This window comes from Tauraco erythrolophus, chromosome Z, assembly GCF_009769465.1.
Source record: "Tauraco erythrolophus isolate bTauEry1 chromosome Z, bTauEry1.pri, whole genome shotgun sequence".
NCBI classification, from domain to species: Eukaryota; Metazoa; Chordata; class Aves; order Musophagiformes; family Musophagidae; genus Tauraco; species Tauraco erythrolophus.
Window position 1 is genome coordinate 70,443,311 of NC_141496.1, and position 15,779 is coordinate 70,459,089.

General features: G+C 41.2%; 1 protein-coding gene across 2 annotated transcripts in view; it reads right to left on the reverse strand.

Moving 5' to 3' along the window:
- Window positions 1–1,042: 1,042 nt before the first annotated feature.
- Window positions 1,043–15,779, reverse strand: part of LNPEP (leucyl and cystinyl aminopeptidase) — a 76,073-nt gene continuing 61,336 nt past the window's right edge. The window contains exons 11-18 of one of the 2 annotated variants that reach the window (XM_086628985.1): window positions 14,008–14,096; window positions 11,338–11,518; window positions 10,480–10,636; window positions 9,085–9,269; window positions 4,266–4,427; window positions 3,640–3,780; window positions 2,591–2,672; window positions 1,043–1,616 (exon numbers count right to left, since the gene is read on the reverse strand). In XM_086628985.1, the coding sequence (XP_086485111.1) occupies window positions 1,485–1,616; window positions 2,591–2,672; window positions 3,640–3,780; window positions 4,266–4,427; window positions 9,085–9,269; window positions 10,480–10,636; window positions 11,338–11,518; window positions 14,008–14,096 (1,129 nt within the window). In that variant the 3' untranslated portion in view covers window positions 1,043–1,484. Of the gene's footprint in view, window positions 1,617–2,590; window positions 2,673–3,639; window positions 3,781–4,265; window positions 4,428–9,084; window positions 9,270–10,479; window positions 10,637–11,337; window positions 11,519–14,007; window positions 14,097–15,779 lie in introns of those variants that run through there. The other variant, XM_086628986.1, reaches the window with a different exon arrangement.

Here is a 15,779-nt window from a genome sequence, read left to right on the forward strand (position 1 = left end):
TTAACTCTAGTTCAAACAAATATCTTCTTCAGAATTTACTGTAGCTAAAATTAAATTGGTTTAATTAAAATAGTACAACTTTTAATTGTTAGCGCTTTCATTGTATTTTATAACTGACCACATAACTGGACAATGATAAGACAACAGGTCTGAATCTGCTTGCATGAATCCACAAAAGGTGCACTGGTAATGAAATGAATAGAACAGATCTCCAGTTAAAAAGCTATGTTTACACTTGCATGTGTTGTGTTTATATGCTATACCTCAAAACGGCCTTTTTCACTGCTTTTGAAAGAGATGCAAATTTTAAGGTAGGTATTTTGCCTTTCTAATGTAGGACATTAGGGGTTTAGATGCTTTTCTTTATAAGACTTTGAAGGTTTTTCACAACAGTAGATGAACATATCCTCAAAATCTAAATGAGAAGCTTTCCTAAAGCTAACGTTATAAAGAGCGAGCAATGTTCACAAATTATGCTGCGATATGTGAGTTATCAGGCAAGGTAAAAACAGTTTACCCAAATGAAGTGGCTGACTTATCTATTAATTGCAGACCCTCTGCAACACGTGGCTGAAATTAAAAATCAGTAGTCAAAAGGGCACAAATCAGTAGTCAGTCTAACAGATGAACTAATCTGTAAAAATGCAATTTTATGCAGTTGCTCAGAGATCAATACAGCAAAATCAGTTAAAGTCCAAAGATTAATGATGAGATTCTCAAAAATGTCTAATAAATTCAGAGTAAAAGCTCCAAAGTCACATCAGCATTTCTGGAAATCCCATCTCTAAAACATTTAGGTTTTCTATATGGTTTGTTTTATTTCCAATACTACTACCCAGCCACTTTATACATCAAAGTGCATACTACTAGCATGAGACAATATTCTTATTTTTTTAATATCATTCCTAAAGAGTATTGTGAAAATAAAAAATCCAAACTTAAATCAAATTGGAACCTTATTTATTTCACCTCAAACAGTTGTACTTTATAAGATCCACTACTACTTACTTATTTGAAGTATGATTTTTTTTCACAACAGCTTCTATAACTACCAATGTGAAAACCACCTACAGTTCTGCGCTGAGAAATCTACTGCTCAACCAGCAGTCTGCAAAGAAGTAACCGTTCATGGTAACTCTTTCTTTCTTTCTGACCTTAACTGTCAACATTAACCCACTACTAAGAAACTACAACACAACTCCCAAGGAAAGGGTGTATGTTTCAAATACAAAATTATATTTAATCATTTGTACAGATGTTTGGTCTATAGATAAAAACAGTTTTAGAATAAATACTTACATCTTGCTCATAAATGCTCCAAGGAAAATAAACATTTATCTGAGACATGCCCTGAGCTATCTAGACTCCTTAATAGTGCAAACAATGTTGCAGGGACACCTGGTTTCACCCTGGCTTTTGCAAAAGACACACAGCAACCGCCCACAGACCACCTAACTGGCTGACATACCACAGCATTATGCACACTACAGCAGTTCTTGTAGCTTTGCTAAGTTCCTCTCCATCCACTGGATATTGAGCTGAATAGTGTCAATTGCCTCTTTTACGCAACGCAGTTGAGAACTCTCCTCCGATTTTGACTCAAAAAATGACTTTACCTGCACAGCAAGAGAAAGAGGAGAAAAAAGAAAATTTCAATTTAAATCAACACTGGCCACACAACTAGGTTCAGAAGCAAAGGCTACATGTATGTTGCAGAAAATCCTTTTCTGAGAATCATTTGTATATTTGCAGTAAGTAAACCTCTCAAAGGAGTTTCCAAAATGCAAGGAAAGCATTTTTCATGGGAACTGCAGTAATAATTCATTTGGTTTTAATAAATTATTTCATCAATAAACAGTCATTCATTTATCACATTCATCACAGAGCAATCACAGACCATTCAGAGTTCTGGAAAGGCAATCTTGTTCTGTAATAAAGAACTGATTGTTGCAAGCAACCCTCTTCAGCACTCTGGAATGACCTCCACACTCAGTCATCTTTATAGCTGTCAATGCTAACACTTAAAATACTGTAGATCAAACCATAAACAAGTATCTCTACCAAATTATCTGAATGAAAACATTAGACTAAACCATGAACCACTCTTGACACGTTAACTTCAAGGCCTTGTTTGGGAAGACAATAGAGATTTCTAATGGCTATTAACTTAACCTCTACAATAGCTCTCCGGTATTGCTGACAACAAAAATAACATAAAGCAATTTTTAAGGTGATCCATCACATTCTAGAGATGCTGAAAGCATAGCTTGTTTACAAAATCAAGACCAAAATTCTGTCTAGACCAAGTCACTATATTGGCAGACAGTGTGTTCCAGTGAATACGAAAATAAAACAGTAGTATAAACAGAAAACTGGGTTCAACTCTATGTGTCACTCTGCCACAGACTCAGTATGTAATCTTTAACACATGCGTATATTTCTCATGTGTGAAATGGGGAAAGTAATAGCTGTACATCCTTGCAAAAGGGCTTCAAGGACAGAAATAACATGTGTTTTCCTCATCCCTCAATTAAATGAAAACAGCATTGGCACTGGAAAACAGCCCTTTCTGGTAATTTAGGCCACCAACCTCAAGTAGATGTGCCTTTGTTGCAAACTGAGAAGTTGACCAACTAATGATATTCTGGATGGTATATGAGCCTAGGTGAAACCTGAAATACAAACAAAGAAGTTATTTTTAACCAGAAGCCACTTTAAGCTGCAGGTTCAGTATATGTACTGAATATACTGAATATTTTTATTTCTACTATTTTTGGTTTAGGAGCTGGAAATCATTACAAGCACTTATATTCAGGTTTACATATCTCATTTTTCAAAAAAGATACAAAGTCTTAGAAGTTCCAGCCTCTAGTTCCCTAATCCCTCTAAAAATTGAACTTCCGGGTGAAAGACATGGAAAATTTTCAAACTTTTATCACAGCTCAAATACTAAAGAACTGAGGACATCATACAATGAATAACAAGACCTGTATTTGTAGTTTGTGTTCTAAAACTCTACAGCTCTTGATTTTGTAATCAGATTTCATTTCAAGCAAAGAAATTTTGTAATATTAGTTATTAAAAGCTTGCTAGAGCAAAAATTTTCATCCAGGAGAAGCTTTTTTGGCAATGTGAAAGTGTTCCAAATTAAAATTAGGATTTAGAAATACAGTTTTCCGCGTACTGTCAGTTTTTTGAAGACTTGTAGGGCAGCTCTTCAGTTGGTTACCCATCAAGGCCAGTTAAGGAGAACACGTATTTCTAAAGCAAGTGGGATTTTTGGTTATTTGGTTTCAGGATTGCTGTAAAAGTGTAGAAAGACAGAAAAAATAAATGTTGAATGAATTCCCTCGGTCTGCTTTTGAATGCATTTGATCCACATAAATATCCTGCATCTGCACCAATCATCTTAGGCACAGCATCCTTTTAACAGAAATTCAGATCAAGATTTTTTAGAATTACTATGAGGCTCTAGAAGGCTCCAAAGTCCCATCAACTATTGGTGAGACTTCAAAGTTTCCAATTTTAATACAAATCTTCTTACACGAATCTAATTATTTATTATCTTGCTCTTCAAAGAAACAAATACATGCTTTTGTCACTGTGAGTATGAAGTTTCAGCTACACCAAGAGCCTTACTTTCGTGTAAGCTTTTCCCAGTTCTCTTTGACAAAGTCCCAGGCCAGCAAATATCCAGGCAAAGTCTGGCTAACAGTTGCTATGATATGTGAAAGCTCCTGTGCCCTGATGAGTTCTCCTTCAAGGCTGTTCTGCATCAACCTAAAAGAGAAAGCATATGAAGAGGGACAGGAGAAAACATCTATTCATATCTTCACACGATTCTCCAGATACTCTTGAATTAGGTGGAAAATACAGATCAAACCACAAGCAACTCCTAGCATCTGGAACACAACGATGCTCCATTTTATAACCACTGTGCTTATTTAGCTTTAGTTTTCAAGCATCAGACTGACCTTAGCTACAAACCAGGTACCTGAATTTTCATTGTTGTTAGAAAGTAAATTATAACAACTTCTAAAAGAACACCTAATACATCGAAAAGTTAAGAGAGGAAAGCTGTAACAAGAATCACCTAGCAGGACAACCTTGGTATCCTCCATGAAGTACTTAGATTTTGTCTCTAGAGAGGTTTGGAGCATAGCGTAAGGTCAAAATTTTCACCCAAACAAAGAAAGAAAGAAAAAAAAAGAAAAAACAAAACCCAAACCAAAAAAAGCCCACACAACTTTTTGCCTCCTTCATACCAGATCAGCTTTCTAACATCTTCTGTGCTGGCCAAGGCTTCAATCATTTTGCTTTTCTCTGCTTCAGAAACTGAAGAGCTGTACATCTTTAGGAGGAATTCCCAGCCATCACTAGATTTCGCTCCAGCTGTAAATATGGCTTTCATAACATCACTAGGCAGACTACAGGAAAAAACAAAACCAACAGCAAAACCACAACAAAAAAAAAACAACAAATGAAAAAGGGGACATAAAAATGTTCATCTGAGAAAAGAAGGAAGAAAAGTCACAAAATGAAAAGATTATCTAGAAAGAGATGCCTCTTTTTTGAGCAAACTAATTTTGTAGCAATTGTAAGTTTGCTAGACCAAATTCATGCCAGCCTAATCCTTTAAGTCACTGGGAAAAAGCAAATCATATTAGTCACATGAAAGCACAGAAAATTATACAAAAATCTGAGAGATATTCTATGGCTCAAAATGTACAAGAATCCAGAGCAGAATGAATTCTGCAAGATCATAATCTATGCTTTCACATTGCTACTAAGTACTCCTTGAGCATCCAGTTTAGGAAATGCAGATCAAAGGAATTCATGGCTGGTTTTGCAGTCACACTTAATGAGAGTGCAGAGGAAGTCTTAAATTCCAGGACAGCACTGCTTTTAATCGTAAAACAGCAATTACTTCTGCATGAGGAACAGTAAAAGACAGAATGAATTCCTTTATAAATATTCAGTTGTTGTTGGAAATCAGATTCATCTAGGGCCCAACTTAAATGGCTTTATGCCAATGCACGCAGCATGGGGAATAAGCAAGAGGAGTTACAAGTGTGTGTGCGTGGCTGTTGGGATATGATCTTATCGGCGTCACGGAGACGTGGTGGGATGAATCCTATGACTGGAGTGTCAGAATAGAAGGGTACAGGCTCTTTAGGAAGGACAGGCAGGGGAGAAGAGGAGGAGGGGTTGCCCTCTATGTCAAAGACCAGCTGGAGTGCATGGAGCTGCACCTGGGAACGGATGAAGAGCCGACTGAGAGCTTATGGGTTAGGATTAAAGGGAGGGCAGGGACAGAGTAGTGGGAGACTGCTACAGACCACCTGACCAGGAGGACTGAGTGGATGAGGCCTTCTACAGACAGATAGGAGCTGCCTCATGTTCATGACGCTGGTCTTCACAGGGGACTTCAGCCACCCCAACATCAGTTGGAGGGACAACACAGCAGAGAATAGGGAATCAAGGAGGTTCCTGGAATGGATTGATGGTAACTTCCTTCTCCAAGTGATAGAGGAACCAATGAGGTGAGGTGCTTTGCTGGACCTTGTTCTAATCAACAAAGAAGGGCTGGTGGGGAACATGACGCTCAAGTGTAGCCTTGGCTGCAGTGATCATGAAATGGTGGAATTCAAGATTCTTAGGAAAGCAAGGAGGGTGCACAGCAAGCTCACTACTCTGGATTTCAGGAGAGCAGGCTTTGGCCTCTTCAGGGATCTCCTTGGTAGAGTACAATGAGACGAAGCCTGGAGGGAAGAGCGGCCCAAGAGAGCTGGATAATATTCAAGGATCGCCTCCTCCAAGCTCAAGAGCGGTGAATCCCAACAAAGAGAAAATCAGGCAGGAACACCTACAGGCAGGAGGCCTGCATGGATGAACAAGGAGCTCTTGGACCAACGAGGACACAAAAAGGAAGCCTACAGAGGATGGAAGCAAGGACAGGTAGTCTGGGAAGAATAAAGAGAAATTGTCTGAGCAACCAGAGATCAGGTTAGCAAAGCTAAAGCCCTGAATAGAGCTAAAACTGGCCAGGGACATTAAGGGCAACAAGAAAAACTTCTATAGATATGTCAGTGATAAAAAGAGATCTAGGGAAAACATAGGCCCTCTCCAGAAGGAAACGGGGGACCTGGCTAACCAGGATATGGAGAAGGCTGAGGTACTCACTGACTTCTTTGCCTCAGTCTTCACTGGCAAGAGCTCCAGCTGCACAGTCCAAGTCACAGAAGGCAAAGGCAGGGACTGGGAGAATGAAGAACCACCCACTGTAGGAGAACATCAGATTCGAGACCATCTAAAGAACCTGAAGGTGCACAAATCCATGGGACCTGATGAGGTGCATCCGTGGGTCCTGAGAGAACTGACAGATGAAGTTGCTAAACCATTATCCATCATATCTGAGAAGTCATGGCAGTCTGGTGAAGTTCCCACTGACTGGTAAAGGGAAAATATAGCCCGCATAAGGAAAAAAGGAAGACCCAGGGAACTACAGGCCAGTCAGTCTCACCTCCACGCCCACCAAGATCATGGGGCAGATCCTCCTGGCGACTATGCTAAGGCACATAGAAAACAAGGAGGTGATTGGTGACAGCCAACATGGCTTCACTAAGGGCAAATTCTGCCTGACTAATTTGGTGGCCTTCTATGATGAGGTTACAGCATTGATGGATAAGGGAAGAGCAACTGACATCGTCTATCTGGACTTGTCCAAAGCATTTGATACTTTCCCACACGATATCCTTGTCTCTAAACTGGAGAGACATGGATTTGAGGGATGGACCACTCAATGGATAAGGAATTGGCTGGATGGTTGCACTCAAAGAGTTGCAGTCAAGACCTCGATGTCCAAGTGAGGGCCAGTGACAAGTGGTGTTCCTCAGGGGTCAGTACTGGGGCTGGTGCTGTTTAACTTTTTTGTCAGCAACATGGACAGTGGGATCGAGTGCACCCTCAGCAAGTTTGCTGATGAACACCAAGCTGTGTGTTTTTGTGAACAAGCTGGAGGGAAGGGATGCCATATAGAGGGACCTTGACAGGCTGGAGAGATGGGCCTGTGAGAACCTACTGAACTTCAACAAGACCAAGTGCAAGGTCCTGCACGTGGGTCGGGGCAATCCCAAGCACAAGTACAGGCTGGGTGGAGAATGGATTGAGAGCATGTGATAGTTTGATGTGTGGGGGGGTGTTCTGGTGGCAGGGGAGGGGATTTGCTCCCTGTGCCACCAGATCTGAGTCCCATCCCCCCCGGGGGGAGGTTGAGCCAAATTGGCGCCTCTGCGAATTGCCCTATTTAAGTTGGGACAAAGGGGCGGGAAGGGGCTTTTTGCTCAGGAGCGAGGAGAGAGCAGGAGGGCGCTGCCCTAGCTCCTGGCTCCCGGCCGGGCGACTGCCCGGGCCCGGGCCGGCGCCATGTGCTCAAGATGGCGCCGGGGGAGCCGCATGGGGGGCTCGGGAAGCACCCCGCTCCCGGGGTGTCTGCCGGGCCGAGCTCCCCTAGAGAGGATTAATATCTAAGAGAAGACAACCACAACGACCGGGTCAGCAAAGATGGAGCAGGAGGAGGTGTGCTGGAGCTGAGGCTTCCCTTGCAATCGGTATGAGATGGCAGGCGGCCCCCCTGCAGCCAGGGTGTACTCGGCGGAGCAGCGACCCACTCGTGGCCTGTGGAGAAACCCACGTGGGGAAGGAGATGCCTGAGCCCAGGAGAGGTCGTGGAGCAGGGGATGCGCGACCAGGTACTGTTGATAATGGGGCATGGAATGCACGACGAGGTCGTGGAGGCATCTGGAGACCGTGGGACGACCCACGCCGACGCGAGTGGCAGCAGCTCCCTAAGAGGCCGAGACTGGTAAAGCCCAAACTGGTGTGATCCATGGGGAAGGATTTGCAATCCTGCGCGCAGGACTTACTTTGGAAAAGTTTGGGGACTTTTTCTTCGTGAGTAGGGGACCCACCGAAGCAAGGGAAAAATGGTGTAAAGACTCCTCCTCCTTTAAGAAAGGAGCGGCAGTGAACAACAAGGATGAACTGACCTGCACTCCCCCATTCCCTGTCCCCCTATGCCGCCGGGGGGGGAGATAGAGCCAGGAAGGAAAGAAAATAGGGGGTGGGGAGGGTGTTGTTTTAAGATCTGGCCTTGTCTTCTCTTTTCTCCTCTCAAGTAACCGGTTTCGTTCCCTTGTCTCCTGTTAAGTAACTGTTAATAAATTGTTTTGTTTTGTAAGCGAAAGCCTGAGTCATGTTTTGCCCGAGACCATGGTTGGTGGGTGCTCCCTCTCTGTTATTGTCTCGACCCTCAGTCCAAAAACCACGACAGAGCAGCACAGAGGAAAAGGACTTGGGAGTGCTGGTGGATGAGAAGCTCGACATGAGCCGGCAATGTGCGCTGGCAGCCCAGAAAGCCAACTGTATCCTGAGCTGCATCAAAAGAAGCGTGGCCAGCAGGTCGAAGCAGGTGATTCTGCCCCTCTACTCTGCTCTTGTGAGACCTCACCTGGAACACTGCCTTCAGCTCTGGAGTCCCCAACACAAGAAGGACATGGAGCTGCTGGAATGAGTCCAGAGGAGGGCCATGAAGATGATCCAAGGGCTGGAACACCTCTGCTATGAAGACAGGCTGAGAGAGTTGGGGCTGTTCAGCCTGGAGAAGAGAAGGCTCCGCGGTGATCTTATCGCAGCCTTCCAGTACTTAAAGGGGGCCTACAGGAAAGCTGGAGAGGGACTTTTTACAGGGGTGTGTAGTAACAGGACAAGGGGCAATGGATTTAAACTGAAAGAGGGTATATTTAGATTGGATATAAGGAAGAGATTTTTCACTCTTAGGGTGGTGAGGCACTGGAACAGGTTGCCCAGAGAAGTTGTAGATGCCCCATCCCTGAAGGTGTTCAAGGCCAGGCTGGATGAGGCTTTGGGCAACCTGGTGTAGTGGAGGGTGTTCCTGCCCATGGCAGGGGGGTTGGAATAGATGATCTTTGAGGTCCCTTCCAACCCTAACCATTCTATGATTCTATGGTAACGTAACAAGAAAATAGGTAGGTAAAAAAAGTAGAAGCCCAGTTTCTGTGGTACCTTATTGTTCCATTAGATTTCATCCATTTCTCAAACATCTCAGTGGCAGTTGTTCTACAGTTTCTCATATTATGAGTGCAGGCAAAACCCAGCAGACTTGACCGCAGCTCTCGTTCAGACAGGGTCCCATCATCTGTCCAACGCTGTTGATCAATTTTATCTCCAAGCAGGTGCTCTATTCTATGCTAAAGGAGGAAAAATTAATAGCAGTAGCTAATTCTTTTGTCTACACATAAAATTATTTTTTTTAAAAAAAGGTTAAGTTTTAGAACTGTTAAAGTTAAGCACAGTAGTTTTCATCTACCTATTCCAATTTACGTATACTCTACCTCATCTCTATCAATAAATATCGGATATCACACAGATCTGAAAGATGGGCAAGTCTGCATCTTAAATTGCATATGGAAACTGAAGACTACTCTTAGAGCTACAGTTCAGACTTGTATGTAGTAAGCTTACTATCTCAACTAACTACAACTCCCATATGTTTAAATGCTTTTAACTCCATCAAGTGATAGTTAATACACTTTAGTTTAGCATAAACAGATCAACCAACCTTTATCTATAGTCTGAACCCTTCACATCTGTAGTTTTGTAGCTTGCCAAAACCACAGCTAGGTGCCTGACCAGCTACCACATCTCAGCTGGAACGCTTGACCTTAAACACAACCTCACAGACGCTGCATTGCAAACCGTAACTTGGGCTGTTTATCATAGCTGATCTGTACAATCTTTGAGTAAATACTAAATAAGGAAAATTATTACAGTAGTGTTTTCTTGTTTCTTATAAGTTTCCTTAATAAGAAGGTAAACAGAGAAATGAGAGACATTTCCTCAGCAAGAACTGAGGCTATGATGTTGGTGTCATTGCTGTAGCACTGTATCATGTTAATCTATCACATAGCTGGAATGGGACAATAACAACCACTCATATATTCCTATTTTTACAGAAAATAGTTCTGTTTTTTTCCACTACCTCTGTAAAAAGCAATTAGATCTATGATTTCCAGCCACTAATAATTTTGGAAATAACTTTTCTGCACTTGAAGTATGCTGTGGATTCTGTTTAATTAAATATCTGTACTACATCGACCTTCATAGCCACTATAGCAAATCTCCAGCAACCATTGTGTTCCCACTACATTACACTCCCTACAAAGCTTTGCGGGGGAAGGCAGGAAAGTTGGTTCAAAAAATTCAGCGTTCCAGTAAGAGATCATTACTACTTAACAAAAGCAGGCAAGACTGGCAACTAGGTAACTACCTAGAATCTCCATCCACCTTAGTGAGATTACTGAATACGTTCAACAGTCAACAGTTAAAAAGATAATGTAACTATAAATAACACAACAGCTAATCATTTCAAATTTTAATTTACAGAAAACTAAGACATACCATTACTCGTGCTGCCAGTTGTTGTTCACCTTTTTTTTCTAAAAGGCTATATATAAGACTCAGCTGAAACAAAGCTTGAGTGAGTGGTGCAGTGCTGTTCTCTTTTTTAAGGTAATCAATCAGCTCAAAGGCCTTTTCCAGAGACTCTTTTCCTAGACTATAGGTCAATGAACACAAACATTAAAATGGCTTCCAAAACAAAAGCACTCCCTTAAACAAGATCAGAACTGATGCTCTCCACTACATTAACAGAGGGATAGGTGAATAGAGGAAGTAACATAAGAAACATTTTAGATGTAGAGATTTTTATATTATAACATTAGTAAGACAGCAATAAAGCAACAATGGCCACTAACATGTCTTCAATTAACAAAAATGAAAATAGGTAAGGATGTGTGACAATGATGTCTGAAAATACTTATAATGAATTAAGGTACTCAGATACAGGAAACAGCTGTCAAAGAGGTCGTCCAGAATGACTGGCAAAAATTTGAGAGGCAAATAGCTTACTAAAATGGAGCACTCATTGACAGAGTACAGGAAAATAATCAGCTAGGCAGATTATTAAAGAAATAACCAGATATTAAAGAAAACAGTGTCTTCCAGAAATTGAAGCAATCATGTAGCTTTTTATGATGCAAGTAAATAGATTCTTTATAAAGAAGAGGGAGATAACATCTAACACCAATACAGAAGCATCAGTGAAATAACCGAAAAGAAATATCAGTGGATGGTGAACAGAAGACTGAATTAAAACGTCTCTGAAGCAGTCTTCTCTAGAATGTAAGTCTGATCTTCTTTGACTTGAAAAAAACTTCAAACACATATTAACTACGTTTTCCAATATAGAAGTCTTACCCTGCAAGGTTGAAGATATTGTTGATCAAATTGGCTCTGTCTTTAGGACTCAAAGCAGTATGATTTTTTTTCAATAGATCAATCAGTGTTTTCCAGTCTTCAGCATAGTGTACTATGTAATAGCCATTCATGTCAACATTGAATTTTATCCATTCCACCTCTTCTGGAAGTTCAATGACAGCTAATGGACAGACAATCATCAGCAGAGACAAATATTTAGCAACTGTTCTCTCAAATCCAAATCTATCAAGTAGATTGGTTCCAGAGAGTCAATAAATCCTTTTCCACCCACTAGTTGCCTCTACTATGAAGAAGGAATGGCTAGTACAAAGGCTCCATGAGAAGCCTCCAGAATTCCAACATCTGATTGAATGAACAGTATGATTGAATGAACAGTATCACAGTCTGCCCTGAGTTGCACCTTGCAGTTAATTACTTAGTGTAGTAATTTTTCTCCTTCAGTCCTCCTTTCAAATAACCCTGTCTTTTCTCTGCTCACTTTCATATTTACATAAGGAGCAGTTACACACTTTGTATAGGGAAATAGAGAAGGCATTAAGTAGACGAAAGGCCACACTCTAGTTTCAAAGTCAACTAGATACAAGAAGAGAGGCTTTGGGAAAAAGTTCTTCATTTCAGTTGATTCTATAACTACTGACAAAAATGTCAATTTGAATAGCACCTACAATGACTTTGAAATTTAGTAAATATTTTACCTCAAACTCTTTTGTACATCTCTCCTACTCTCATATCCTCCACATCCACGTTTCTACAGTGAGCGAAAAATTACTATGATGAACATAAGACGACCACCAACAGGACCATTTAAGGTGAAACAAAAACGATGAAACCAGGTTACTTGCCTATTAGTTCTAGTAAGGTCAAAAACACATTCAATTAAACAACTTTGTTTTTCCATTCTGATAATTTATAATACATTTTTCTCAAATGAAAAAGGCCAGGAATAACTTGAACACTTTGTGAAACTAATGTCAGAATTACATAAACTAGAATCATTTACTTTAATTATAGTACTTCTAAAGTCATTTTAGGGGGCTGGCAGTTTGCAAAAATCAGTAAACAGTAAAAACGTCAAGATCAGCTCTAAGAATTTGATTTTAACTTTGCATAATTTTATTTCAAAAAGTAGAGGTGCAGGATAGGTTTATGAATTAAAGAGAATTTCTATTTTTGTGCACTGAATAGTAACTTTAATGAGAGAGAAGAAAATACATCAGCAGACATAAGACAATGAGTCAGAGCAGCTTCAATAAAATGCGAAAACCTATTCATGTTAGTGAATAGAGATAGCCAAAGTGATTTTAGCACAATACTACTTAAAAGTGTATAGTTACTATTCACTTGGTAAGGAAAGAAACAGGGCTGAATTAAAAAAATCCCATAGACTAGCAATTTCGGATTCAAACTAGTCACTGCAGCAAAAGCAGAAGTTTATGCGAAAAGATCTAAGGGTTTCAAGTTATACAACAGCATTCTTGAAAACTTGATCTGCTCCTGTCCTGGTTTCAGCTGGGACAGAGTTGTTTTTTCTTTTTAACACCTAGAAGAGCTCTGCGTTTTGGTTTTAGTCTGGGACTGGCTATGAGAAGAATGTTGATCGCGCACTGATGTTTATAGTTGGCACTGAGACCTCAAGGACTTTTCAGCTTTCCATCTTCTTGCCAGTGTGCAGGAGCACAACAGGCTGAGGGGGGAGAATAGCCAGGACAAAGCGTTCACAACTCCCCTTACGATTTGAGCTTAGATTTAGGATTGAGGGCCAAATTGGCCAAAGAAGTATTTCACATCGTGCAACATCATGCTCAGCAAATGGGTGGTTGATAGATGATGGTTGGCTGAAAGGAAGCGCTTTTGCTCTTCTGGGGTTCTCACTCTCGGACTCTCGGAGTGCTATCTCTCTCTTGCACTATTTTCATGCCTCTTGCTCGTCCAGGATTGCAGTGTCAGGACTTATCTGTTTTAAAATCGTTTGCCGGGACGGGACAGGCATTTGTCACCAGGTGGTGAAAATTACACTGTGCATCACTGCTTTGTATATATTATTATCAGTATACCAAACATATATATATATATATAAATAAATATATATTTTTCTTATATGTTAAATTATTCTTCTCTCAACCCATGAGTTTCCTTCCCTTTTCCCCATTAATTCTCTTCTCCCTTCCCCAGGGCTGGGGAAAGATAAGTGAGTGGCTTTATGGCACTTAGTTGCTGTCCTGGCCAAATTACAACAGTTTCAGATGCAATATTTTCTTACACCGTTAAAGAAAATAGATAATATTTCACTGAAAGTGACTTCCTTGCATTTCAGTACATTGACAGAGCAACTCTCCCATTATTCACTCTCTAAAGGACATGCAGTTTGAGAGATTTTGTGCATGCATTGGGATGAAGAGAGTACAGGCTTTTACAAATTCCAAATCTCTGCTGCTGCCCCAGTTCTTGCCATCTACTTGTACACGTAATGATGCTATAGGGAACCACATCTCTAACGATGACATCACCAGAAGCACTTGGGTCCAGATCTCTGTAATTATTTCATGCTACATATGCCTTCATCTTCACATTTTATGCAAGCGTATGCTCAGAAAGACCATTAATCTATAACATTCCAGTAACTTGCTACCGAAGTTTTGAGTCACATACCTGACTTTTGGTCCAGCAAATATGCATTAATACAATGGGTAAGGTTGCAGCTACTAGTTATGTAGGTGAGAGGAATATGCCACAGATAACTGCAAAGGAAAGCAAATGTTTAGTGACATATCATACACATATTATTTGTCTTGAAGGGTTTATTTTGTTGTTGTTGTTTTTTTAATTTAAGTATTTTAATATACTAGGAGTATTAGAACCACTGCATGCTATGTAAAATAATAAAGTATAAATCTCACTCATATAATCACAACATGGTAAGAGAATACATGTACAGCATATACAGCAATTATTTTTTTACTCCCACCATGTTGAGAAGTGGGTAAATTTCCCAGAATCATAGAATAGTTTGAGTTGGAAGGGACTTAAAGGTCATCTAGTCCAAGCCCCCTGCAATAAGCAGGGACATCTTGAACTGAACAGGCTGCTTAGAGCCAGGTCCAACCTGACCTTGAATGTTTCCAGGGATGGGGCATCCACCACCTCTTTAGGCAACCTGTTACAGTGTCTCACCACCCTCATTGTGAAAAATTTCTTCCTTATACCTAGTCTGAATCTACCCTCTTTTAGTTTAAAACCATTACCCCTTGTCCTATCACTACAGGCTCTGCTAAGAAGTTTGTCTCCATTTTTCCTTTAAGTACTGAAAGGCTGCAATAAGGTCTCCCCAGAGCTTTCTGCTCTCCAGGTAGTACAACCCCAACTCTCTCAGCCTTTCCTCATAGGAGAGATGTTCCATCCCTCTGATCCTTTTAGTGTCCCTCCTCTGGATCCACTCCAAAAGGTCCACGTCTTTCCTGTGCTGAGGACTCCAGAGCTGGATGCAGTACTTCAGGTGGGGTCTCACCAGAGCAGAGTAGAGGGGCAGAATCACCTTCGACCTGCTGCCTATGCTTTTCTGGATGCAGCTCAGGATACAGTTGGGTTTCTGGGCTATGAGTGCACATTGCTGGGTCATGTCCAGCTTTTCATCCACCAACACCTCAAGTCCTTCTCCACAGGGCTGCTCTAAATTCCTTGATCCCACAGCTTGTATTGATACCAGGGATTGTCTTGACCTAGGTGCACAACCTTGCACTTGGCCTTGTTGAATGTCGTGAGGTTCACACAGGCCCAATTCTTGAGCTTGTTCAGGTGCCTCTGAATGGTGTCCCATCCCTCAGGTGTGTGAACCGCACCAATCAGCTTGGTATTGTCCCTAAACTTGCTGAGGGTGCAGTTCATCCCACTGTATATGTCATTGATGACGATATTAAACACTACTGGTTTCAACACAGACCTCCGAGGAACACTACTTGTCACCAATCTCCATCTGGACCACTACCCTCTGGATGCTACCATCCAACCAATTCCTCATCCCTCAAATATCCATCAAATCCATTCATTGACAATTTATAAAGAAGGATGCTGTGGAGGACCATGTTCAAAGGCCTTGCAGACGTCCAGATAGAAGACATCAGTAGGTCTTCCTTTGTCCACTGATGTAGTCACTCTGTTGCAGAAGGTCACTAGGTTGGTCAGGCACGACTTACCCTTGGTGAAGATATGCTGGCTGTCTCAAATCACCTCCCTGTTCTCCATGTGCCTTAGCATAGCTTCTAGGAGGATCTGTTCCATGATCTTCCCAAGCACAGAGGTGAGGCTGACAGGTCAGCAGTTCTCAGGGTCCTCCTTTCTACCCTTTTAAAAAGTAAGTTCAATGAGTCCCTCTTTCCAGTCAGTGGGGACTTTGCCTGACTGCCATGACTTTTCAAATATCATGG